The sequence below is a fragment of the Bombus fervidus genome, chromosome 9 (genome assembly GCF_041682495.2).
Source record: "Bombus fervidus isolate BK054 chromosome 9, iyBomFerv1, whole genome shotgun sequence".
NCBI classification, from domain to species: domain Eukaryota; kingdom Metazoa; phylum Arthropoda; class Insecta; order Hymenoptera; family Apidae; genus Bombus; species Bombus fervidus.
The window spans coordinates 10478820-10505901 of NC_091525.1; the positions used below are offsets into that span (position 1 = coordinate 10478820).

Here is a 27082-nt window from a genome sequence, read left to right on the forward strand (position 1 = left end):
GTTCCAATCTTTAAAAACATCGTCCCTTTACTTTCTTCATTAATTCTATTTCGTAATTAATTAACTTTATCTTCTACCGTGATAAGTTTTACATAGCAAAGATAAAAAATCTCACCATCTATCCTCTTCCTTCGACCAAACGGACAATTTTCTCGCGAATAAATATCTGCAGCCTTACACGCGCGTTTATTGGAGCAATGACGAGGGTACGGAGCAAAACGTGGCCAGTACGCCTGAGACGGGAGCAGAGGATGCGCTCCGCTGCTCTTACCGTGCCGTGAATCGCTCTTTTTTACCTTGCCCCCTTTATACGTGGCAATCGTGCTCGTAATTACTATTTTCTTACGTGCGCCGGCTTTTATCTACCGTGAATCTATCTATAGATCGGTGTACACTGCACCGACAGGCGGATGCCATCGCCACTTCGCTTCTGCGTCTGTAAACCGTGCTTTATCCGCGTGATGTTCCCTCCGGAGTGACTTAATCGTTTCTCTGCCCTCTTTCTTTCCTTCTTGCGCCCCGAGCATTGTGCAATCAATCAGTTCGTTATCGCAGCGCGTTAATTGGTCGGACATTGCGTGAAAATTACATTTGTAAGTTATATTGGATGTTTAATGATATAGAGGGTGATTTAATTGAACCCTTGAAATATAGACGATCAAGGCTGGTGGCTGAGCCGAGAGATTTTAATTATGTACAGCATGCAAATGTTTGTCCATTTATGAAAAACTCCAACTTGCAGGAATGTTAATAATATGTGAGTATACGTTGAAATTATTACCGAGATTTTATTCGCATTATTATTGAATTTCTGAAGCATAATAGACCTTGAGAAAATTTCGACAGCGAATAACAACGCTTTCAGCTCGCTTCTGTTGCCGCAGAAATTGCGACACGGAGATTTCGAGATTTTTTGCAAATGACTCAAAGCTTAAATAACAAAAGATTGCTGAATGTGGAAAAGGATATCGACTTTATTAAGCGGAAGGTTTATCGGCCAAGTCGGTCAGCTCCGCGAAACAAGAAATAAAGAAAATTGATGAGATTGTATCGGATGAGCATTGATCAAGTACTTTGGCACTAAAATTTTAAAGATCTCAAAAAGTGGAGTTAACCACTTTGACCTGCGAATGGCACAAATATTAGATATTAACCTACATCTCTCTCTCTCTCTTCTTCTTCTTCTTTCTCCTTTCATAGTAATAAAAATCTATCCTCCGATGATTCAAAGAAATGAAACAAGTAAAGAAACCTACATATCTCTAAAAATTACTATAAGAAATGCTATTATGATTCGTTTATACCAGTAAAAAGTTCTAAAGAACATATAATGATCAAATAAACGTCCGAAAGAACGAGCAAACAATTATATTCCACATGGAACTCTCATTAACGCGGCTCACGTGGAGCGTCGATTTCTTTTTCCTCCTCATCATCGTACAAAGACCTGCATATACAATATGGCTGGCGCGCGCGTTTTATTCGCTCGCTCTATCATCCTGTTTGGTTATTCATATTTGTTACTTCAGGGTTCGACCCAGTCATATGAATCAAGATGCACGAACGAGGCTTCAGGCCGTGAATTCATCTACGATAATAAATCGTCGCGAATCGCTGATTCACTCTTTATATGCTCATTTATGCGCGCGCGCGTTCGCTCGTTTGACCACGTTTCTCGAAATAGACACGCGTGTGTGCGTGTGGTAAAATTTGTTTCTTGCCGTGGCAAACAAAAATCCACGGTTGCTGAACCCTCGTGCATCCGTTTGTAAAATATTGAAACAACTGGCTGAATATTTACGACCGTTCTTCCTTCGATAACGCGACCGCACGAACGAAGAATTCAATGGCGAGACGGGGTCGGAAGGATTTTTAATTGTTGGAATCGATTCAATGGCAGGGGACAGAGATCTTTTGTCTTTCCGCCAGCTAAATCGAGATGGAACGTAAGTGCGTTGTTCGTTGGTATTAATAGCTAATTTCGAGCGCATCCTCGGCTTTTTTTACTAACAATATTATATACGTTAAATACTTTTGAAACAAATGTCGTTACATCCGTTCGTAAAACATTTACGTCTAACGGGTGGTCCGAGACTTCTGCATAGTTTTAAGTTCTATACGCCTTTAACGTTGATACGTTTGGTAAGTTTAAATAAAATTTGGGCAAGTGAAAAAATGCAGAACTTTTAACGTCAAGTATAGAAGACGAGAGTATTAAGGTGATTTAGTTTGAGCAATATTGGTTTTTCCACGAAGGAATGGAAATTATGGAACGGTTTAATCTAGGGATGGAAAATTTCAGATGCTAGGAGAGTAGAGTATCGAACGTTCTAATATAAACTTGGAAGAGATGAATGCCTCCATGTAGAAGCAAGAAACGTTAAATACTTTATAGAAATGAAAAATTTCGGATTTGTTGGAACGCATGTAGAAGAGAAAATTTATCGAATGTACAAGTTTTGTTAATAACCTCCGGAGGTTATTAATATTCTTACGTAAAAGTGAGGAACACTCTAACGAGGAAATGGAAGATTTCAAATAGTCTAAAGCATAAGATTATGTATTATTTATAGGTATCGGATGTTCTAGTATAAAATTGGAGTGCATAAACTATTTATATTCCTTGGTATAATTGAACGCTCCAATATATATATACAAGTGGAAGATTTCAAATGCACGAACGCAGAAGAGACTGTCAAACGATCCAATTCTTCGTGGACAAAGTAGATCGTTCGTAGATCTAAGCTTATCCTCTTCTATTACTCTACTTTTAAAAAATCTAAAAAGGTCTCATATTATTTATCAATATCTATACTACATTATACGATCGTTCTTATTATATATATATTAAATCCTTTTAAATGAAAAAAAATAAAAATCCAAAGGTGAAATTTATTATTATTTTGTATCTAAGGAGATATAGGACGATTATTATGATATAGTTAGAAGCTTCATGCGTTCATAGAAGCGAAGAACATTAACCATATCCATATAAAACAAGAAACTATTAAACGCTATATGTATCACGCATGTAGAAAATTTATACAAACCCACAGAACGTAGAACGCTATAACGTAGAATCGGAAGATACTAAAATACCCTAATGCATAAATGAAGAACATTAAACGCTTTAATGTAAAATTAAAGAATATCGAGCGTTCTATCAGAGAACTAACAAACATAACTGTAATGTACTGTAATGTAACATTACAAAATATTAAATGTCCTAATATGAGAACGAAAAACATCGAACGTCACGATGTAAAATTGAAAAATGATTAAATCGTTCGCTGTACGAGCACTAAACTATCCGATTTGTAGAGTTACAAAATATTAGCAACTCCGTGCTGGGAAATGGAGAATATTAAATTCCATATTGTAAAACTAGGGGTCATTAAATGTCCCTATATAAAACTGAAGAATATCGAAAGGCAGTATCTGCTGTTAAACAAGATAAAATACGACAGAGTCGGATAAGCGGAATAAAATAACGATTACGACGTAACGTAAAGGACAAGAAAGGCGACGCGTGACGTTTTTTCAACTCCCGTCTGGCCCATACTTTTTAACGAGCTGGTAATAAAGTGAGCCATTCAGCCGAAATGAATTTATGTATACTTCACGCGACATGGAAATGTGCACCGGCTTCCAATTGCCACTTCAATAGGCGTTAACGCAGATAAATGGCCCCCAACCGCAATCATCGACGTTCTTCGTGGCTTCCACCAGCTTTTCTATTAATGTATTCTATAAAATCGTATCGTTGCCGATTTACCGCGAAACTCTTAGCCACCCTTGTTGCCTGGTCACTGCCGCAATTTATTGATCCTATAAATAGCAAAAGCGATTGTCTTACGGAAATAGAATTTAAAATATGTCGTCAATCTTTTGCTAAATGTGAATCTATTTTTAGTTTGTCTGGCGAGTCTTAAGTATTTTGGTTTATTTGAATTTTTAAAGATTTCGTGATTTAAAAAACTGTATGATCTAACACGTACTGTACACGTTGAACAAAAATTATTTGATTAGATATCAATCAGATATTTATATTTTCTCAATCGATACTACACCTTCCATTCATGATCAATCAAGCGCTATTTCCATAAAGTGAAAGCGTCATTGTATCCATCTCAGGTTCCAGCTGGGTTAATAGAAATGAAATAACTAAGTTTACGTTATCTAGAATAAATACGAATAAATATAAAGTATTAGCACGGAGATTCTACTTTGTACATTTTGCGTATTTTCTGCTTTCGCGCCCCAAAATTTCCCACAGATGCATATATATCAGCAGTATATTAATCAGATCGAAAGGAAGACCACCATTTCGTACTTTGAAATAAAAAGAATCGAACATTAGCGTGCAAGGAAGATAATTTCACTTGTGACTCATATTCTCAATCTCTTGGACATAATAATTTAGACTACGTCAGATTTATATTTGGAGGAACGAAAATCGATCAATGTGAAATTGATCTGTCCTCTGTAACTTTCAATTTCATGATTACAGGAATTTCTGATTAACTCCGCTGCGCTTTTTCGCTCATTCTCGACCCAATTACGTATATCTTTCTAACCTTGAGCAAACTATGATAAAATTATTATCGTTACGCGTGATTTTTCATTTCTATTCTTTATTAAACATCTTTCTAAAACATTGGACATCTTCTTTATTTGCCAAGACGAAAGCAACATTGAAATATCAAAACTCGAGGATCACAGCAAAGTCAAAACATAACTCGCTCAATAAGTTCATTGTTATGGAAAGATTCATCGTGTGGAATCTCAAAACCAAGCAAACCTAACTGGCCGTTACTCGATTATATGAAATCCAATTAACTTCGCTCCCAGTCCTTGTGCGTGAAATAATCTTCGAACGCTAGCGAAATAAAAACATTATCCAGTGGCCTAACAAGGTGGAACGGAAGAATTGGTCGCCACCTGACGAAGGAACACAACCGATTCGATCCATGACGCGATTCGTTGTACCTTGCGTGGATGGTATGGAAACGTAGGCTCGCCGGAAGCCGATAAGGGAGGAAAAAGCACGTTCAGTGCGTAAAGTTGGCATCCAGGGTCGAACAAGGCGGGTATAGAGCGTGGCTCGGTAACATAACGGATGTATCGGATGTCCAGATCTCTCAACCTGCTGCCGCGCAGGATTTTTCGTGGCTCGCAACGACCCGCTGACCACTCTCCTCACTTGATATCCGATAACGTCCACGGAGGTCCTTATTATACCCAGCAGGACACAGCCTCTCCTTCTCACGACTTTTACGGATTCTCTCCCGGACCCGGGAATATCCGCTTTCTGATCAAACGTTCGTTTGGCCACGAGAGTACGTCGAAGAGAAACGAACAAGGTATATACCGTATCGAGTGTAATTTTGAGACGAGAATAGAATATAAAGTATAAAGGTATTGGGATTTTAGGTATTAAGGATTTTAGGAAAAGAGTCTAATAAACATAACATAATGTCATACACATCATAATAAACAGAGGATAATGGAAAGGGATTTTAGAATCCTAAGAAACCCTAAAAAATAAGCCTATTATTCTACGTTTCCGACGAAATTTGGTAAATTGATGGTCTATCTATCCTTTACATTGAACTAAATAGAAAAGAATTATTTCTCACGATTTTCCCAAAATTCATTACAATTCAGATAATTCCATAAAATCCTACGATCGATCATATAATCGCAGGATATATTTTAACGCTCGATATCAAGTTCATCGTCCTCGTTAAATTACACGATAAACTCGTATACGCCTCTTTTTTCAATCGTTTAACAAGCTTTCTTTTAAACGACTAAAAGTGTTGCATAGCATGTAATCAAGACTTGATGATATATAATTAATCGCGACCTCATTAACGAAAAACCAGCCGATACCAGTCGTGCGACTAAGAAATGCTACTTTGTTCTTCATTGTGAATTATCTGTTCCTGTTTGTCAGACGTCTATACTTTTATCATTGCCATGAACGTGTACTGATGTACTATTTGTTGAACCACCAATTATGAAAATTGATCTAACGGATCAATACATATACATATATAATTGCCGGTTCTTAAGCACTTTAGAATTAAAGGAAGTGATTATTCAGCTCAACAATCAAATTATCGAAGAAATTTTAAAAAAATATAGTTAAAGGTACAGTCAACAGAATTTTTTTATACAAAGAACATAAAATCCTAGTTACTATTAAACTTAATCGCACCTTGATCGGTCTGTTTTAATTTTAAACGAATGAAATAAAAATCCAGGTTCGTCTGAGTGACTATAGTTGAAGGTTCATGTCTCCTCGTTTATATTACCCTATCGTTCATTGTTTAATTCAACTTTATTCAAATTATACGCATCTCGATCACGATATCGATTCTGTCGCTTATTAATAGGATTAATTCCAGGGGTCGGTGAACTACCCTTATTGCCTTCGTTTGATCGCTTTGTACGCATCGTACGACTGTCCGGCTAACTAATGCATCGTATTATACCGAAGACTATACGTATTCATCTTAACGGCACTTTCATTCAATCCGTCGCCGCGGTATTAGATAGACGTGCAGAAATTACACGCTTTACACGACACAATATTAGTACTGCCCACTATAATTAATACCTCTTCGATACGCTTATATCCGTATAGTCTGTCACGTAAGCACTTTCCCATAATCATAGCACAATGATACATGTCTTTCCTTGCCTTCAAGTTCGGCCAGATTGAATGATTAAATCAAGAATTCGATTGATACTATGGATAATAATAAAATAACAGATCGTAGAGATACTCGAGGCTATTCTAATAGTACAATGATAATTTAGTCGTTAATGATAAATATTTGATCGAATGCTATTTTTATAATTTAGGCAAAGCTAATGTTTCCTAGTTTTACGATTTCCTAGTTTATAAAGAAAGTTTATGATACCTAAGCTATGAGAAAAATTTTTTAATAAAAACATCTACGAAACAAAAGAGGAAGAAATAATATTTAGAAGAAAAGCAGGGATTCTCGATAAAAGAATTCTGACCTGACGAAATCTTACTCATAGTTCCAATATATACCTATACAAGATATGTTAACTGTATATATGTAAATACATTTCTACTATCGGAGAAAATTCTAATGAACTACAAATAAAAAGTAATAAAAGTGCTAACGGACCAAGGAAAGAACGGAGATCCGTATGGGTCATACCTGAGGTCCTTTACAGTTACATTGGGTAATTGAAAAGGATGTACCTGACATGGGTCATGCCCATTTGGAGAATATAAGCAGGAGTACGAAAATCGTGGTACGAAGAGTAGTCAGAGCTAGTCGTTAGTCAGTTGCCAGTGAGGTACGACGAGTTGCAGAAGCAAGGAAGCTCCGAGCAGTTGTGAATTATTCGTTACTCAGGTGTAAGTACTAAGTTGTAATTTTTAAGTTGTGTAAGTTGTGAGTTGTTGCCGAGTTAGTACGAGTTGTTAATTGTAAGTTGTGAATTAAGTTGTGAATTATCAATTTAGTTGTCTAAATTTTGTTGTTATATCACATTACTGTATTAAGTTCACGTTAAATAACCATCGTTTGCTGTTTAAATCGTGATAAATAACTTTATAGAAATCACTAACCAGTGATTTCTATATATTTATATTTTCTTTTACTCTATATTTCTATTTGAAATCATATATATTTAATCGCTTGCACACGAGAAGCAACTCTGTTACAACGGCTTTCCGTGCTGCAACTCCAGTGGCGACATTTCGACATCTCTAATTGATGAAAGTGCAATATTGGTTCGTAAATTGATTCCTTAGCTCTTTGTGTTCTTTGTTAGGAAGTGATAGACTAAAATGATAGACTTTAAAATAGAGATAAAATATTTAGTTCCATATGCCTCCGAAAGTATGGTTCTGACAACGTTTCCAACGTTAGTTTAGATTCGACGATCATAGCAAAAGTATTATAATTTAGAAACCCTAAAAAAATAGTTTTCGGAAGTGAAATTAACTCAAATGAAGATGAATTTGATTTTGAACTGTAGAAAAATGTGATCAATTATATTCAAGAATGCATCTTGGTGAATGCTTTATAAATTATCATAAAAAAAAAAAAAATACAGAAGTTAATATTACAAAATCATATTTTCAAAGATGTAAATATAGATAAATTATTAGAATATAATGTTTTTGTAAGTTAATTTGTATATAAAATCATTTTACGCTAGCCTTAGGACACGCGTCACGTAAACGCTAAATCATCCGGTGTAGCTGCTACGCCCGACCGAAAAAGTTCTCGAATACAAAGGGTTAAAAGAAACTAATCGTATTTTGCTAATTGAATCCTGATGTTAATCAGCTCGCTTCATACAGTTACTTCCTACGTTATGATTGACAGCGCCACTAAAGTTCGTGTTGCGCGCGACGAACTAAAGAATTGAGGTAAAAAGTTTTTAGGTTACCTGATTTCCCGACTCTGGGGCCGCCGAGGACGACCACCCTGATCCTGTTCACGTTTGTCATCAGACGTGGATGTTAGGTGTCGTTCGAGCCGCGCTTGCACATCATATGCTGTCCGATTAACACTGTTCGTGTTACTTTTCACTCGACCTACAGTTTCTTTCGTTTCGACCGTATTAAAGTCCATTCACATCACACACATACACGAGAGAAGGATCGCGAATAAACGTTTACATATACGAACCCCGACACTAAACGATTCTCGAGAAATATATTTTGTCGAAAAATGTAAACGTTCACAGACAAAAATATCGTAACTAACCTTTATAGAAGTGACGCGAATATTTCCTTCGAATACATTCACATCGGGTCAACGATATTCAAACGACAACAAAACCTCTAAAGAGTGGTTGTTTGATTTGTTCCTCGGTTCTTCTGTCTCTACACGAAGTTTCTATTTACTCACATTGCAAAGCAACCGGTGACACTCGGTCTCTTGTAGCGCATCCACTAATCACGTTCAAACTGTAGGGACAACTTCACATAGCGGTTGAAAACGCGGCATTCATTCCAAGCACGCGCTCCCCAATGGCGCGATAAACGGCGTTGAGTAAGAGCCACCTTTTTAGACCCGACGACACATCGATCTTTCGAAATGTCGCTCTCAGATGTGATTCACTGGCTCGACCGTCGCAATCTTCTCGCGAACAAGTCGGCACCGAGCGTCTCGAATTGTGACAGGCAATTTAAACGAGCGTGCAACTGCGAAACCGAGACTCGCCGTATATTATCGACCGAACAACAGGTAAAACACGATCTTCGAACTTTGTCCACTTATCACCGTTTGCGAACTTCCAGAATTGTACACCGTATGTCGCCACGGGCATATCTCGAATTTTGAAATTTCTTCTCTTTCGCGCTCACTAAAAAGGCGCCACTATAATTCGTGCCCGTCGAGAGTTTCACACTGGTCGCTTGGTCATCAAAAAATGCCACTTTCTGTCCGTCGATTTCTCGCTCCTTCGATTTCTCTTTTTTCCTTTCGAAAACTTCACTTTCCACGGTCGCCACGATTCGACTGCATCCTTTGGACCACGGCGATAATAATATCGGCGGATGTGCAGGTTCTGGTCACGCCGCGGACAAACATGCGGGCTAGTGCGCCGACACGCTGCGAATAATAACAGAAGAAACGATTCAAGAAATGCTGTCTTGCTAGTTCCATTTATAACGGGTCGACGGCCTCCCTCCTCATCTTCTCTTCTCGCTTGGCGCCGCCAACGTCGGCCTCTCGTCCGGATTACGAAAAAAGGCTAGAAGGCGCGCGCGCGCGCGCAACTGCTACAACGGAGTAACACTCGCGCTCCCTCGGACGGGCAGACGAATACTGGAAGCGAGAGGCGCGCAGAACTAGACTTCAAGCACCGCCCACGTGCTCTCCTGCAATTCCTGCGTCGCGCCGCTCGAATTTCTTTTTCTTCTTTTTTTTTTTTCTTTCATCGAATTTTTCCGGTACGCGTCTTTCTTTCTCTTTCTTTTTCTGTCTTCCGCTTTTTACTTTTTCTATATCGAACGAAACCGCTGACAAATCACCGTTTCACACGCGAACACTGGTAAAAGTCGTGTTAGAATTTTACGAAACCTGGCGCGCATGAGAATCCGGCGCGAATACTCGCGTATTTTCAGACCACGAGAGACATATCGCACGATCGTCGAATTATATTTTCACGAGAGTTACGAGATTTCGTGTCGGTCCCGTAAATGGTGTCGTGTATCAATTTATGTTTCGTTTCTTTGCCGGTTTAAATCACGTAGATTAGATAACACACTCTAGCATCCGTCGTACATCATACGATCGCGAAAATGAAATAACATATTGTTCTTTGCTGCATATAACCTTGTCGCGAAATGAAATTCAAATATTCGGGAATACTACGCGTGAATGTACTGTACTTTGATATTTATTTATTGACGACCGGAAAATCGTGCGTGGTTTCACTTCTCGGCGTGTCCTTTACAGATAACCGTACACCGACCGAGCTCATTTACAGGTTAAATATTTTATCGCTGATAGCTACTATACGGTGCCCGTCCGATGACAGATGCGCACAGTCTTACACGCTGCAGGCGTAATCCAAGCGAGAAGAGGTTTGTATTCAAACGAAAGCGCTATCTTGAATTACATTTTCAGACCATAAATCAAGCGTAATGGACTCCCATTAAATTCCCTATCGACGCGACCTCCAGAAGGCCGAGCACGATATGTAAATATTAAACAGCGAACAGATGTTACTCGTGTTTGCCTGCTTTCGATAATACCATTCGATACGATTCTACGTAAGAAGATACGAAACGTAGGAATATTCGCATGAATAAATACCTGGTATTCCACTTGTGACAATAAATTCACTTGATGAATAATTTCACGATTTGATTGGCCGTTATGTGGTCTACCGTTGCTCGTGTACGTTTGATACTGTTTACCGTAATGATACGCGACGAAACGAGGCGAAATTCACTGATGAGAATATGTATACGCGAACGAGAGCGAGCGAACACACGATACGCATAAACACCTCTGCACCTAACTCACCGAGCGCTCGCCGGCGAATGCTCGAGTCTGAGCGCTTCGCACTGTCTAATATGCACTCTCCAATGTGCCCACTGCACGCCTCGGCCACGGCATGGCGTACCGCTCCATGCTACAAGATGACTGCCGTGTTAACAGGTAAGCGGAGCGGACTGCCGGAGACCGATGCGCGAGCGCTAGTATGCAAGCGCGTGTCCGCCAGTACAGGTAACTACGCAGGCGCTCGCTCGTATAACTACAGCAAATTTTTTGCTTCCAATTATCACGCTCACGTTATCAATTTGGATGGAAGCGACTTCTTATCAAAAATAGTCTGAAATAGAATTCGCGTTATTATCGCTACTATTTTAGGGTAAAGTATATTATCAGAACATGTACAGTGGCTACAAAATATACCTACACGTACACAATTGCATTTATTATAGTATTTACATACTAATTTGGTCCAAATATATTAAATTTCGTATTATTTAGTAGTTCCACTCCAAAAGTTTGGTATTGTAGAAATGAAACGTAGAGCGTGAAAAAAAAAAATGCTTCATTGAAAAATAAGGTTATGTGCAAGTATTTTTTGCAGTCACTAACTTTCAAGATGTACCTTCAAATTGCTAGTAATTGAGAATGTTTCTTTGTAACCTATATAATCCATTATAAAAGTTTCGTGTACTTAAATCGTTTTGAATTGAACAAATACGTATTTCACGTGGATAAAAGTTCTAAGACTAGATGATACTGAATAGTTTACTATCTGTCTATTAAACTACTTGTATTAGGTTTTTAAACTAATGAAACATTAGGTACCAAATGGTACCTAATGATAAATAGGTACCGAATGATCGAATGAATGCATGCATACGTTGCTGTACATGCATTCATTTAATTCATCGGTGATCTTTCGTTGGAAACGCATCATAAAGAAGATTTCCTGTCTTATCGATTGAGCCTAATATGTGAACATACCTAGTAGATAAACTATACATCTATATGAAACTAAGAATTTAGTATATGTGTATCCATGGTAACGCAACTAATTAGGTTCTAACAGAAATATATTTTTTCCTATGAACAGTATCTTGCGTGGTATCATGGTTGAGTCTGATGCGGACGTTATTCGCAATGCGAAATCTGCACAAAGATCTTTGCTCCAAAGATATGATATACCGGTCGAGCATCTTTCGTATGAATATATTTCCAAATGTGAGAACACAAAAAAGTTGGAGCACATAGTAACTATACTGCGGTAAGTAGAAATTATAAATCGGCGGCGTTTTCAAAAATCGTTTCCTTAATAAACTTTTATCTGTATACTTAATTTTCAATGTTTTTAATTTCAAATACGTTTTTATGTATAAATTTTAGTAACAAAGAAGTTTTTTATGTTTTTTTGATAGTTCCGGTGAAGAAGGACACTATCCAGATTTACTGAAGTATGCGGAGAAACGCTTGAGCGTTATTAAACCAATTAGTATACTATTAAGAAAGTCTGAACCTATTCTTAAACGTAGCATGTTAGAACCGGACGAATGTAAGGAAATTGATAAGAATATGAACGATTGGATATCTGAAATGCAGATCCGAGAAAAGAGCTTAGAAGAAGGTAAAGTTACAATATCAAATCTTTTCACGCCAGATATCCGAAAATTTCAAGAGCAATGTGCAAAGGTATGTATATTTAATTATTTGTACTAAGATCAACGCGTAATTTCATTTAAAAATATTTCCATCCTGTTTTTTTAATTCAATTAGAAATATTCTCTAAGAAACTTTAGAAGTGCTAAAGACAAACGAATTACTTCGTGTGATTACGCTGCTTGGGATAATTATGACGTTGACACCGAATTGAATAAAATAGATATACAAGATGAACAGCAAAAGGTTGAAGCGAAAAAATTACAGCAGAAACAAAAACAAATACTTAAAAAACAGCAAGTGGGAAAAAGTATTATTCTTGATAAAAGTATGTTCACGAAATTACTTATCTTATATAAAATAATCCTCTAATTATTTAAAATATTGTATTAAAGAAAATGTGTTATTATTAGCTACAATGACAGGAACTGAATTGAATTTAATGGCTGAGCAGGAAAAGGAAAAGGGTAACGAGGCTTACAAAGCTGGAGACTACGAGGAAGCGTTGAAACATTACGATACTAGCATAAAAATTAATTCAAACATAATTGCGTGCTACACCAATCGCGCGATTACCTGTAAGAAAATTTATTTCATTCATTTCGTTAAGAAAAAAATTACAGTCAAATACGATTATATTTTTTTTTCAGATATTAAGCTTCAACGGTACGAAGATGCTCTTAATGACTGTAACACAGTACTTAGCAAGGAACATACGAATATTAAAGCCCTTCTTCGTCGAGCTCTAAGTTTAGAACATCTTGGAGATTTATCTCAGGTATTTAAATATATCCACTAATTTTTTCCTTGATTATAAAAGCTTGTATTAAATAAAAATATGTATAATTATTAGGCATTGGCAGACTACGAAGCTGCTTTGAAATTAGCACCAAACGATACATCAGCGATTGCTGGCGTAAAAAGATTGAGGAAACTACATGAATCTAAAACAGTAAGGTAAGATAAAGAAACATATTTAATTATGAGAACCCAAAAATTATATAATTCTGATATTTTTTAGAATGACTATCAAAGAAGAACAAACAGGAGACACAAATAAAAGATCACGGTCAGACGAAATTGAAATATGTAGAAATTTTTTTTCGCTATTTGGCTCGCAATTCAATTTAGAGGATTGCATATGTTTTTGCGACAGGGCGCCGGGTCCGTCGCATTGTTTAAGTCCAAGACCACATATTAAAGGTGAATATTGTTTTGAGGACGATAACAGAAATGAAACAATTAAAACTTCAAAGGAATCTAATAGTGCTCAAAAAGTGATTAATTTGAACACTGTGCCGACCAAAAACTCTTCAAATTCTTCTTCCAATATACCTAGAGAGAAGAGTAATCCTGTTTTAAACACAAAACAGAAATCAATTTTTTCTTTTACAAGACCTGCACGAACTAGTTCAGTTATTATTGAAGAATTACCTAATGAGCCTAGTAACAATAAGTACGCGAATGTTAGAATTAAATCGAACAAAAAGGTTGCAAATGAGAATACAGAAGACACGAACAAAAGTCAAACGAACACTGATAAACAAGCAGAAGTGCCAAATGCTAAAAATTTGAATAAAAATAGCGAACAAAGTGGTAATTCGAACAAGAAGGTAAAAGTGGCGGATAAATATAAAAATAAAACTAGTAAACCGGAAAAATATATTCCGAAGGTATAAAACTAATAACAAAAAAAAGCTTGTAGTTAACGTAAATTTATTTTCAGAAGTTTGGAAAAATCGAAAATGGATATGAATTTATGCGCATGTGGCGATCATTGAAAAATGATACTGACTTAGAAGTATACGCTCAATTACTGAGATCACTAGACGTCAATAAATTAAATTCAAGTTCGTATCCTAATAAAATGTACCAAGTTTATATAATTTTTTGCTATAAAAAATATTTTAGTTTTAGGCAATGAATTGGATGGAAATATGTTTAGTACTATCTTACATTGTTTGGAACGTTACTTTTGTACTTCCAGTGACACGGAGCTGCTGAGTAATTTTTTGAAATCATTTTGCCAAGTGAACCGTTTTTCAATTGTGAATATGTTTATGAGCAGGGAAGATAAACGAGGTATATTCGCAATGAAAATTTAATATTGTATACGAAGACATAATATTTATATCATTATTATGACACTTACTTTTGTTTTACAGTTATCAAAAATATACTCAATTTCCTAGAAGAACACGGAGCATCAGGAATTTCGTCACTGCGACAAATTTATTGCATCTAAGAATATTACGTGTATACGCAGAATAAGATATTTTGAATTTTACAGTGACATTTATACAATGACTACCAACTTTATATGTTCTAGTAATAATACATAAGAAAATACACTATGATACTTTTGTTTTCAATTGTATCAATAATTAGACATAGTTAATTATTAGCGAATTATATTTCGCGATTAAATATAACATTATCTAAACTATCAAAATTATTAATAAATTTGTATCTTAATTTGCGTGTACCAAAATAAAAAATATTTTTACTAAAACAAGTTACTAATTATTTCTACAAGTTCCGAGATATTCCTGATACGCAGAGATCTACTTCGTTTTCTGTAAATACAAAATCAAAATAAAATCAAATATTAATACACTTATTGTGTTAATAAAATTTTATTGGTGTATCCCTTCTTCGATTCCCTGTATTAATGGTTCCTACACGTTTTCGGGTATTAGACGATGGTGGCAGCACATGTGAGCACCTAAGCGAGTGTGCACTCTGGTTTTATTCCGACATCCGGACTCCGTGACTTTAGCGCTTCGTCAGTTGCGTACTCTTCCGTTCAAGCAGCTTATGACATTTTTTTCTGTTACTACAAGATGTTTACTTGGATGAGCCGTGCGAATTTCGACGAGGATCCCGATAATTCCGCGTGCAAAGCCACCATGAAACTGCTAAGGAGACAACAGTAACTGGAAGGTACGTGATCCGGCGTGGTTACGGGCGGCCCGGGTATGTTTATAGCCTGCAAACTCTGACATAGCAATGGCGTACTGTCGCCGTAAAGGCCGTGCCAACAAAATTCTACCCTGCCTTATTTAGTCTAAGTTAAGTGTGCACGCGGGAAACCAACAGCAAAACAATGTCTCGTATGTGATGATACCGTTATTAGTGACAAGAACAGTTTGTGATTTTTGGTGATGAAAAGTGGCGTTTTTCGGTGATTATAGTGCCTCGGTATTCCCCACTGTGTAATGACCGCCGATTGTCGAGCGGCACGCCATCCTGCTGTAGCTGACTGAGGTCTATACTGTAAAGAGATTAAAAACTATGTGAGTTCGGACCAAAGACGAGTCAATGTTTTTATTAACAGTGAAATACAGTTTTGAGCGAGACCGATATTTTTCTATGAAAAAGAATATTACCATAGTAATCTATGATACGGCTATAGGAATAACCATTGACACGTAAGAAAAATGATTGATGTGTTTTGCACCACGCTCGTACATGAATTATCGGTAACACTCCAACAGACTTGAAAGTTTTCACTTATAAATTATTTTTCGGAGTCTTGATGAGTGAAAAATGGATGGCAGATTAAATAATCATTCGAATTTTATGAATGTTATGTGATTGTGCTCAGGACATCTTCGTGTAAAATATGATATTCTTTCACAAAATGTTGGATATCTATAGTAAAAATATTTATAAAAATGGTTTAAAATATGATCGAATATTAATCAAAAGGTTATGGATAAAGAGAATTTCTTTTTCCTGTTAGTTTTTATTATTTTAGAGGTTTGTTTGTGTCATGTTCAGTAAGATATATTTAATGTCAAGGAAAATGTAAATTTTTGATCATGGGACTATGTACCTTACATTTAATTAATGATTTTTAATATTTCAAAGTGCATATCTGCAATGATATATGATGTTTTATTTCAATAAGCATAGAAATATGAAATTTAAAGTTGGGGATATAGTCAAGGTCGAAGTTAATCTATCTATTATATGTAATATGACATTTACTTCAGTTTTTTTCCTAATGTATTCTCTTAAATGTTATTATAATTACTATATATAATAATATATCATTATGAACTTACCCATCTATTATCACTACTATATAAAGATATATATATATATATATATATATATATATACACACATACAAAATGTTTCTTGAAGATAATTTATGAGCTATAGTACTTTTGAATACAATAAAAGAATTTAATTTATGTAATTAACATATGTATTCAAAGATGTTACTATATTCGTTTTAATATTCAATAGGCTAACATATGGATAATTTGAGGAGATATTGTATTAACTTTCATAGGAAAATAGTTTTACAAATTATAATATAATTCTTCAATGTGATTATGACGTAGATATACATTTAAAACATAAATAATGGTTTTTTGATATATGTTTTACTTACTTAGGACTACATAGCAACGTAGAGGTGCCATGGATGATGAGGAGCGTCTTGAGGGTGAGGAAGAAATGGAACTAGATGAAGCCTCTGATGGTGAAGACGAAGATGAAGAAACAACAGGGATTCCTGTATCACCAGCAAATTCAGATCAATTACTTGGCCCTATACCAACAACTCCTGGTAATAGTGAGTATATATTTTTACTATATTTTGATAAATTTATAATATTAATGGTTTACACACCATAACGTTTCAATACATAATATCATTATAAAAATTATATGTCATTTCAGAGGAAGCACAAAAGTTTGTTTCTCTTGCAGTAACCCCAGATGAAGCTTTTCATGATCCTTTACGGTACCAGAAATTTCCACTCCCTGGAGGTAAACCTTTAAATATTAGGCGGGGTCCAGGTAGACCTAGAAAAGAACGGCCACCTGGAATTACACGTGGTGGAAGTACTCGTAGACCTTTTGGAAGAGGAACTACTAGAGGAAAAGGGTTAGTATTTTATTAGACTGAAATGCATAAATATAACTTTCTCTATTAAGTTGTCTTGTACATAATATATGAATATTTATGTTTTTTATGTTATTATATTTATTATTTTATTTGTTTAGTCTTGGATATGCAAGAGGTGTACCACGTCGTACTAAAAGTAAAGATGATGATACACATTCAGAATCCCCAAGTCCTCTTCGTCTTGGTGAAGATGCTACTCCTGATGGAGAGACATCTAACACTGAGAGATGCATGCCAGCACCAGAAGAACCACCATATTTTCCAGAACAATGGTAAAAATATTTAATGTTTCAGTTTTTATTTCTATATTAACTGAAACTGTAAGTTAATAATTATTTTAATTTCTAGGCCAGGGAAAGTATGCGCTTTATGTAATTTGGGTGAAAGAAGTCAATTAGGTCAGGGTGAGTTGTTAAGATTTACCTGTCCTGAAGGTTTTACCCCTGAAAAGTCAACTAATCGTGATGAAACAACCGATCACCTTGTTGATATATCTACTGGAGACAAAAGTCCGAGAACAGCAGGTCCTGGTGCTGTGACTTGTCGTAGGCAAAAGAGTCTAGCTAAGTGCAGGTATTTGAAAATTATAATGAATAATTATATATGTTATCAAGTTGCTTTAGTGTTGTCTAAGTTGTTTATAAAAAAAACTATTTTTTATAGAAATACTAGTCTAACAAATTTTTCGGAACCAGTGGAAGAATTATCCATAGTAGGATATGCGGAAGAACCGGAAATAGGAACGTTATTTGAGTCAACTGGGCACTATTATGTTCATCAATCTTGTGCAGTATGGTCAAGCAACACTCAAGAGCTAACAACAGAAATATTAAGCCCAGCGGTAGTACAAGCTTCATCAAGACGTTGCGCTTGTTGTTCTCGTTATGGAGCTGGAATTTCTTGCAAAGTCAGTGTTTCTTCTTTTTTACAATTTTTTGCAGATTTTCATTATATAAATATAATTAATTCCATATTAAATCATAAAATACTTTTTTTTTTTAAAAGGTGGCATCGTGCAATCGTTATTTTCATTTTCCGTGTGCTGCAGCTTCAAGTTGTTTCCAGGATACAAAGAGTTTGTCCCTCTTTTGTAGTCAACACTTGGGACAAGTTCCACTTTTGTGTAAGTGCTATATGGTAGTTTCTTTGATACAGTTTGTGTACAATATGTATGGAATTTGTGTACAATATTTATATATATTAGGTGTACATATTTATATATTCTATTTTTTAGTGAACGGTGACATTACTTGTGTGCATTGCTGTGGGATGGGAGATGTTTCCAACCTAGTAATGTGTTCCATCTGCACCCAACATTACCATGGTAGTTGTGTCGGTTTAGCACTACTATCTGATGTACGAGCTGGCTGGCAATGTGTATCTTGCAGAGTATGTCAAGTGTGCCGTCAACCAGAAGATGTTTCAAAAGTAATGTTGTGTGAACGTTGTGAAAAAGCATACCATCCTAGTTGTTTACGACCAATTGTTACATCTATACCTAAATATGGTTGGAAGTGTAAGTGCTGCCGTGTATGTACAGACTGTGGTTCACGTACACCAGGCGCTGGTCTTTCATCACGGTGGCATTCCCATTACACTGTATGTGATTCGTGTTACCAACAAAGGAACAAAGGTTTTTCGTGTCCTCTTTGTAGAAAGGCATATCGGGCTGCCGCATATAGGGAAATGGTTCAATGTAGTGCATGTAAAAAATTTGTTCATGGTACCTGTGACCCTGAGGCTGATCCATTAACTCACCAACATCGTAAAGACGTTAAACCTGATTATGAATATGTTTGTCTACACTGCAAAAATATGGCACTTGTGAAAAGAAAAGATAATATTGACGATTATGGTGGAGATTTGAGTTTAAGTGCGTCACAAGAAAGTCTGTATGGTGATGGAGATTCGTCAGAATTTGATTATCAGGGAGGATCAGAGGAAGCACTGTATTCTATAGGTCTTGGAAAAGGAAAACCATTCTGTGCAACTAAAATTGCGAAGAAGCGCTTAGGACTCGGAGGTGGAATAATTGGCCGCCCGAAAGGAATTGGTAAACTTGGATATCAAAAGCGACAAAAGATGACAGAATTTGGGAGGAAAAGAGGGCCCAAAGCAAAAATGAGAGGTATCTTTGGTGTACCTGGTGTAGGATTGCAGGTATGGTTCTTTGCACTATTTTTTTTCTCTTTTACAAAAATGTATTAATGTGATTGTTAATTTAATCATCTATCAATTATTTCAGAGACCAATGTCAGACTCATTTTCAAAAGAAGATGAACCAGGGATTGAAAATAGACTCGTATTATGTTCTGCAAAAGATAAATTTGTATTAACCCAAGATATTTGTGTAATGTGTGGTGCAATTGGTACTGACCAAGAGGGGTGTCTAATTGCTTGTGCACAATGTGGTCAATGTTATCACCCTTATTGCGCTAATGTCAAAGTTACTAAAGTAATATTACAAAAGGGTTGGCGGTGCCTTGATTGTACAGTATGCGAAGGTTGTGGTGAAAGAAACGACGAAGGTCGTTTGATTTTATGTGATGATTGTGATATCAGTTATCATATTTATTGCATGGATCCACCACTGGATTATGTGCCACATGGTACATGGAAGTGTAAATGGTGTGCACACTGCCAAACATGTGGTTCAAATGATCCAGGATTTAATAGTAGCTGGCAGAAAAATTATACACAGTGTGGTCCCTGTGCATCTCACACTGCCTGCATATCATGTCAAGAAACATATACTGAAGGAGATCTAATAATACAGTGCATTCAGTGCGAAAGATGGTTACATTGCGCGTGTGACTCGATTAAAAGCGAAGCAGAAGCAGAGAAATGCGCAGAGGAAGGCTATATTTGTGTACTTTGTCGTCCAAGAGATGTTCCACCACCCCACCTTTTATGTAACCAACCTAAACCACAACCAAATAAATATCCTCGTTCCCCGCCACCAGCATCACGCAGTCCTGAACTGTACAAACCTTCCCCTCAACAATACTTGGTTGATGGCGTTTATTTATCTGAAGCTGGTATGAATCATATAAAATCATTAACATCAGAACATCAACAAACAAGGAAGAAAAGAAGAAAAATGCATCCCTTAATTGACAAAGAAGCAGATATAATGGCTACTATAGAATCTGTAGTTGCTGGTGGGAGTTTAGACAATTCTTTAGAAGAAAATGGAGGAAAAATAGATTTAACAGATGTTAAAGATGAACCTACAGAGGTACTCAAAGAAGGCATGGTATGGACACCACGTGGTGATCAACCACCACCAGAAGGTTTTAGTATTTATACAACTGAAAATGGCATACCAATTTTAAGACGAAAACGACAACGTAACTTGCAAAAATTAGGCATTGGAGGTTTTATTGTTAGAATAAGGGGTACTCGCAAGGATAAAGAAGAAGATGGGGATCCAGAAAAACCATCAGATTCCGTGGTCGGCGTGAACGATGACAAACCACGCAGAAAACCACAGAGAAGAAAACCAAAGACAAAACTTTCTGAATGTTTTCCTCTCTACATGCAGGAGGCGTTCTTTGGTAAAGATCTTATGGATACAACCAAAGAAAAGGAATTAGAAAGCAGCAGCGAATCGGATAGCGAACGAAATGTATCTGGGAATGCAGATACTATTCAGTTATCTCAAGATGAATTAAAAGCAATGGAACAAGTCAAAGCTAAACAAGAGAAAGAAGAAGAGAAAGTACCTCCAGAACCACCCATAAAACGTGAAGAAATCGTGGATGACGAAGGTAGTGATACCGAAGCCCTTGGTGACATTTTGCCTATTTCAGGTGACTTACTTGATAGTGATCTTGTTAATACTATAATGAATGAACCAGATGAAGACTTAGCTAAAGCTAGCGAAGCGTTAGATGAGTTAGATGATACACCAGGGGCGACTAAAGATGAACTGACTGATATTCTTAGTCCACATTTCAATTTGGAATCAATGGTCCGAGATACAGGTAAGTTATTTTTTTTTCCTTTTTTCTCTAAGATTTTACTATAATAACATCAATCAAATTAATTATGTCTTTATTAGGGCTACCTAACATGGACAGTAAAGATATTGAAGAAATATTCAAAGGAGTTTTAACTGATGAATCTCAAGAATCTCAAGAATCATCAGTTTTTCCTGTTCAAGCTCAACCTCCACACCCTGCACCTTCTACCACACCACTTGTATCTCCTTCACCACATCCTGGTAAATTGATTTAACCATACTTTTTAATAAGAAATTACTATTTAAAATACATACTTTCTATTTCATTGCAAACATAATTTAGGTATACAAACTACAATGCCTATACCTCAAAGACCTCAAGTACCTGGTACATTGCCTCCTGTTGGTCAGTCTAATCTGAATTCTCCAATGAGTTTTCCACCGCCATCTCCTTATCATTCGGAATACAGCAAGTACGTTGGTACTTACATATAACATAAAATTAAGAAATGAAATAAAATTTTAATTATTTCTTTTTATTTTTCTCCATGTAGTAGCCCACAATTTAGTCCAGCTTTTTCTGAACCACCAAGTCCATGGGTCAATCATGATGATGAGGGTGCCTCATCAGCAGGCAATACTACAATTTCATACAACCAAAGAAGTAATCTTAAAATGGAAGCCGATGAAGCTCTAGGTTCGGGAGCAACTATATCTTCTGTTCTTTATGCAAATCTTAATCACCCAGAGTGGAAAACAGAATATCCAGGTATATATTCGTTTTATTATTGTTATTCTGAATTAATATAATTTTATTTCCAATGTAAGTTCAATTTAAAGATTATATTAATTGTATTACCTGTATTATTTAAGCTTGGTCAGAAAGGTGTAAACAAATATTGAAGAAGTGGCGTGCATTACCTAACGATAAAAAAGCTCCGTACCTAACACTGGCACGAGATAATAGAGCCGCAATTCGCATGAAAAAAACTCAACAGGTAGGAGTAATTTCTAAGATACTCGTAATGATAACATAAGTGCTAGAAAAGCGTGAATCTTTATGTGATACGTATCCATTTTCATCTTCAAAGATGTCTTGTGCTAACACACAGGTCAAACTAACAGCTTGTCCTTTGTGTCCAATACCTGTACTTACAACTATTGAGGTTTCATTTACATGATCTGTTTAAAGAAGGAATCTGTTAATGTATAAACATAGATATATAACCAAACGCAATATAAAAAATTCATGAACAGTTACATTAACTTATAATATATCTCCTTGACTTATTATATGTTATATTAAAGTCTACTTACTCATTTATATTGGATATAATATGTAATTGCTTTACCTCTATGTTAGTCATCATCATGAATGTTATTACCTAATTATACACATGTCGAAACATTCTTTACTTACATTCTAAATTTGAACCGCCATTTTTCGAACAATATCCATATCTTCAGTCAGATCATGTTCCATTAGAAGCGTAGATGCCCATTTTTGTTACTTTAGGAATACTGATTTAAATCTAGCTTTTCCCCGATAGCGTTCCCTCATGTTCCTTAGAATCCTCCGAAGAATTGAATTTTACACTATTGCCTTTGTATGATGTATTTTCGAAATATATAAGCCATGAATACTATAATGTAAGTGTGTGAACGAGGCACCCCTTGAACCGACAGATATCCAAGGATATACCAAGCACCACCCCAGTCACTGCAACAAGTGCACCTACCATCATCACCAAACCTGTAACAACTATGACATCAGCTCAAGTTTCTCCAGTAGTAGCTATGGCCTCCAACCAAAGGCAGATTGGGCTTTTGACCTCAGTGGGCAGTGAAAAGACACAGGAAAAGAATGGAATGACTGTGTCGACAACAGGAGTGACAGTATCAACAGTTAGCAGTAATCATCATGCGGAGGTGTGTGCGGTGCAGGGACCGCCGAAGCAGCTAACATCTACTTCCCCAAGTCCTTCTCCAACATCCACGACCCCTTCTTCTTCACCCAGGCCCAGTTCTGTGAATTCTATTAATTCCATTAACAGCCTGGCGCACCAAGAGATATCCGGTAGCCAGGCTAGAGTAGCTCAGTCGCCAGCCACGCCTTGCACATCAGCAACTGCTTCTTCTTACTGCAACACGGGCGCCGGTGAAGGGCAGCATCAAACATCACCATCCCAGCAACGTCCTACACCTGCTCACATTACGATCAGTACCAGTACTATCGCTAACAGTCTGAGCATTTCTCAGGCATCCCCCACTACCAACGTTATGGTGGGAGTAGGTCCTGTTCGCCAATTATCCTCGGTAGACCACCAGATTAGAGTGCTCACCCCATCTGAAATCATGCGCACCCTTCCTTCCCTCAGCCAGGAGCACTACGATCCGCCACCCACTGCAATTATTCACACTGTACCTGTACAGTCCCCGGCTATGGTGAGCCACCTATTCTGTGCCTCTAGTGTCTTGCCTTGTGCCACATGTCTGATCGACATTTAGCGTTCCTTTATCCGTCTTTAGATCAGAGACATTAGAATTCTTGTTGTGTTATGCAACAGTGACATTTTAGTTATTCCTACCAAGGATCTGAAACACTCAAAATCTAGAATACCCTGTACCATTAATGTATTGTACTGATATGATAAATAGTGTTTTAGAACATTGGTTTGATGCAATGAATCATGCAATCTTCTGTTGCCTTTGCATCTATCAAAGTGTATTACATTTATTGGATATTATTTAGTTTGATTGATCAGACATTTTTCATTATATATACAATTGTTTATTGAATATATATTATGCTAGATTGCAGTACTGTAAATATTTTATTTTGCATATCTCAGTACATTGTATATGGCATGTTGAAGACAACTGGTAGCACATTTTTATTTCTTTTTTCCTGTTCCTTGTTATTCCACAGATATAGTATACAAATATATCTTCCTTCCTATCTATCCATATAAGTATATTGCTTTTTATGAATTGCATTACAAGTTATTGGTAGATATTTGTTGCAATGTAGTATATTATATCCCATGTACAACAATATTATAGTTAGTTTTACTAACGTCTGCTGCTTTTTACATTTTCAGACGCTTATACCTTTAGTAGTACAAGCTGTTGTACTTACTGTTTTTATACAATGTTATAATTGTATAATTAATTATTATTATTTATTGATATTTGATAACTAATCTAAATTTTTATTCACTAACATTATACTTAAAGTATAATTAATTATGTTCTCAATCATGTGTAAATGATTTTTATTATAAATATAGCATATACTTTCCTTCTTTTATTTGAAATGCATAAAAAAAGCAATCTTCTTTCTTTAATAGTATAAAACATAATTTTCTATATTCAGTGATGCAGTGCATGGAAACTACTATAAATTAATCTAAGATAAATGTTTATGGGTGTTCTGTGTGGTAAAGAGGAGTTTTTTATACAAACTTTTGATTAAATAATACTTATTTTAGATGGTGGCTGGTTATTATAATTATGTTGCACATACGGAAATATTAAGATTTTGCTAATTATATTAATTTAGTAATATGTCATTACTTTATTTGAATGTTAAATTTGAAGTACACTTTGGCTGATTGTCAATTTGCCTTATTGTATATTTTATATTGCTTTAAAAGAAAAACAGATCATTATATTCTTCAATTATTTTATTAATCAAATAATCGAACATTTTCGAAATAAAAGTATGTTATAGCTATTAGATAATTCGTATTATAACATGTTAAAAATAAGCACTGTAAGGATATAATGATCTTCTGTTATAGTTAATTCTTTAGATCTAACAAAATTGTGTTTAACAGGAACAAGAGAGACTTTCCAATAGAGATCGTTCCAGTAGAGAAGCTGAACAAGAACGTCAATGGAAACAATTGCAAGCACTACGTCAACAGCAAGCACATATGCAGCAACAAGTTATTCATGACCAACGTATACATGGTATATAATATTCATTTATATATATTTATATACTGCAATAAACATTAGATTTTACTTTTAACTTTCAAATATTTTCTCAATAGCTATCAACAGAGTCCATAGACAAATAAGTGAAGATAATACAACTCAAATAAATACTGACAATACTACTGGATTAACGACACAATTACAAGTCTCCACGTCACAGGTATAATTTTAATTTATAGTTACAAACAAAAATTATAATAAATTTTTATAAATATGTACAAATTATTTTGTAGGATGGAAATCATATGGGACCACTAGCTTCACAGTCCCCTGGTTCACGTAATACATTTGCGACTCCTCCCGTAAAAGTTACACGAGGTTTAGCACCTCAAAGCCCTCACCAGGGTATGCCACGTTTACCTAATCAACCCTGTACAACCATGACACGTCCAGTTGGAACTGTGGTTAGACCAGGGATGCCAAATAACTTTACACAACCGCCCTCTCCATTTTCTCCGCAAGCACCACAGTCTCCTCACGATTTTCCACAGTCTCCAGCTTCATCACAATCCCAGGACCATTTTCAACGTTTTGACAATACCGAAGCTTACTCTCAAGGTTCTCAAACATCTAGGTCACAAATCGGTGGCACACCAAACTATTCCACGTCCCCAAGAAGCGATGTCTTTTCTCAACCGCCAGGTACGCCGCGGCCTATGTTTAATGCTCCTACTACTCGTCCTTCTACTCATGTATATGCTCCATCTCGTACACCTGATCCTTATAGTAGCCAGCCTCCCACTCCTTCTCCCGCTTCAAATTATTCCTCACCAAGAACAGAACCTCGACAAGATTCGCAACAGCCTGAAGTGTTCAATCAACAACCAGAAGTAAACAGGCAATTAAGAGATCTGTTACAAAGACAACAGTTTAATAAAAAAATAGAGCCTGTGAGCACTACATGGAATCAAGGTATGTTATATAGTAGAAATTAAAAAAAGTATTTCATTTTTATTAAAACATCAGTTATATGTATATTTATATTGATTTCTAGAAGGTCAAAGTAATACAGAAAACAATCAACAACAATTTGATACGGGTCATGTACAACTTCCACAACATTCTCAAGTGACAAATAATACTGGCGAAGGCACTTTCAGGCATCCTCTACCACCTGGTATTGTTAGACCTAGGATGCCCATCCAATCAAATGTTTTGATAAGAAATCAAATTGGTAACATTCTGCATTTTTTATCTTGTTGCTATAATATGGCTATGAAATATATTCTATATGTCCTATTCTATTGATAATATTTAACATGTATTTAGGAATAAATACAAGACATCCTGTAGCGGGAAATATAGATGCCAGGATACAGAATATAGATCCACGAAATAGAATGATTCTGCAAAGACCACAAGTAGCTGCAACTATAACTCAACAACATTTTCAAGGAAACCAAGCTTTGCAAACACGAATGCCAGCTGCAAGAAATACTATTACAGAACCTTATGACGTTTTACAACAACAAAGATTTCCAGGTAAATATACATTCTATATTATACATATTATTCTTATATATATTA

At 36.0% G+C, this 27082-nt stretch overlaps 3 protein-coding genes across 19 annotated transcripts in view; 2 read left to right on the plus strand and 1 right to left on the minus strand.

Annotated features, from left to right (window-relative positions):
- Positions 1-11205, minus strand: part of LOC139990713 (ras-related and estrogen-regulated growth inhibitor) — an 85029-nt gene extending 73824 nt beyond the window's left edge. The window contains exons 1-2 of one of the 3 annotated variants that reach the window (XM_072010178.1): positions 10827-11205; positions 8449-9617 (exon numbers count right to left, since the gene is read on the minus strand). In XM_072010178.1, coding sequence (XP_071866279.1) covers positions 8449-8509 — 61 coding nt within the window. In that variant the 5' untranslated portion in view covers positions 8510-9617; positions 10827-11205. Of the gene's footprint in view, positions 1-8448 lie in introns of all 3 variants that reach the window. The other 2 variants (XM_072010176.1, XM_072010177.1) reach the window with 2 other exon arrangements.
- On the plus strand, positions 11151-15022 carry Spag1 (Spag1 axonemal dynein assembly factor). The gene is made up of 11 exons (XM_072010184.1): positions 11151-11243; positions 12106-12276; positions 12428-12698; positions 12783-12993; positions 13079-13243; positions 13316-13443; positions 13519-13622; positions 13687-14338; positions 14392-14515; positions 14577-14747; positions 14831-15022. The coding sequence occupies exons 1-11, from the start codon at positions 11218-11220 to the stop codon at positions 14908-14910; spliced, it is 2103 nt and encodes a 700-aa protein (XP_071866285.1). The 5' UTR covers positions 11151-11217; the 3' UTR covers positions 14911-15022.
- A 420-nt stretch (positions 15023-15442) lies between these two features.
- The window catches only part of LOC139991132 (uncharacterized), a 28092-nt gene continuing 16452 nt past the window's right edge, over positions 15443-27082 (plus strand). For 8 of the 15 annotated variants that reach the window (XM_072010953.1, XM_072010958.1, XM_072010956.1 and 5 more), the window contains exons 1-19: positions 15444-15961; positions 17075-17253; positions 17361-17568; positions 17688-17861; positions 17938-18162; positions 18253-18496; positions 18595-18712; positions 18824-19749; positions 19835-21575; positions 21653-21814; positions 21897-22026; positions 22108-22322; positions 22427-22551; positions 23240-23482; positions 25393-25528; positions 25612-25715; positions 25789-26467; positions 26550-26729; positions 26825-27037. In XM_072010953.1, coding sequence (XP_071867054.1) covers positions 17100-17253; positions 17361-17568; positions 17688-17861; positions 17938-18162; positions 18253-18496; positions 18595-18712; positions 18824-19749; positions 19835-21575; positions 21653-21814; positions 21897-22026; positions 22108-22322; positions 22427-22551; positions 23240-23482; positions 25393-25528; positions 25612-25715; positions 25789-26467; positions 26550-26729; positions 26825-27037 — 5977 coding nt within the window. In that variant the 5' untranslated portion in view covers positions 15444-15961; positions 17075-17099. Of the gene's footprint in view, positions 15962-17074; positions 17254-17360; positions 17569-17687; positions 17862-17937; positions 18163-18252; positions 18497-18594; positions 18713-18823; positions 19750-19834; positions 21576-21652; positions 21815-21896; positions 22027-22107; positions 22323-22426; positions 22552-23239; positions 23999-25392; positions 25529-25611; positions 25716-25788; positions 26468-26549; positions 26730-26824; positions 27038-27082 lie in introns of all 15 variants that reach the window. The other 7 variants (XM_072010963.1, XM_072010965.1, XM_072010952.1 and 4 more) reach the window with 6 other exon arrangements.

What these genes read in the sequence shown, in the direction of transcription:
- Spag1 (XM_072010184.1), top strand. Translation starts at nt 11,218, where the DNA reads ATGCAAGCGCGTGTCCGCCAGTACAG. An exon ending in AAGTATTATTCTTGATAAAA is followed by an intron (nt 12,994 to 13,078) that starts GTATGTTCACGA and finishes TGTTATTATTAG; the next exon opens with CTACAATGACAGGAACTGAA. An exon ending in CATGAATCTAAAACAGTAAG is followed by an intron (nt 13,623 to 13,686) that starts GTAAGATAAAGA and finishes GATATTTTTTAG; the next exon opens with AATGACTATCAAAGAAGAAC.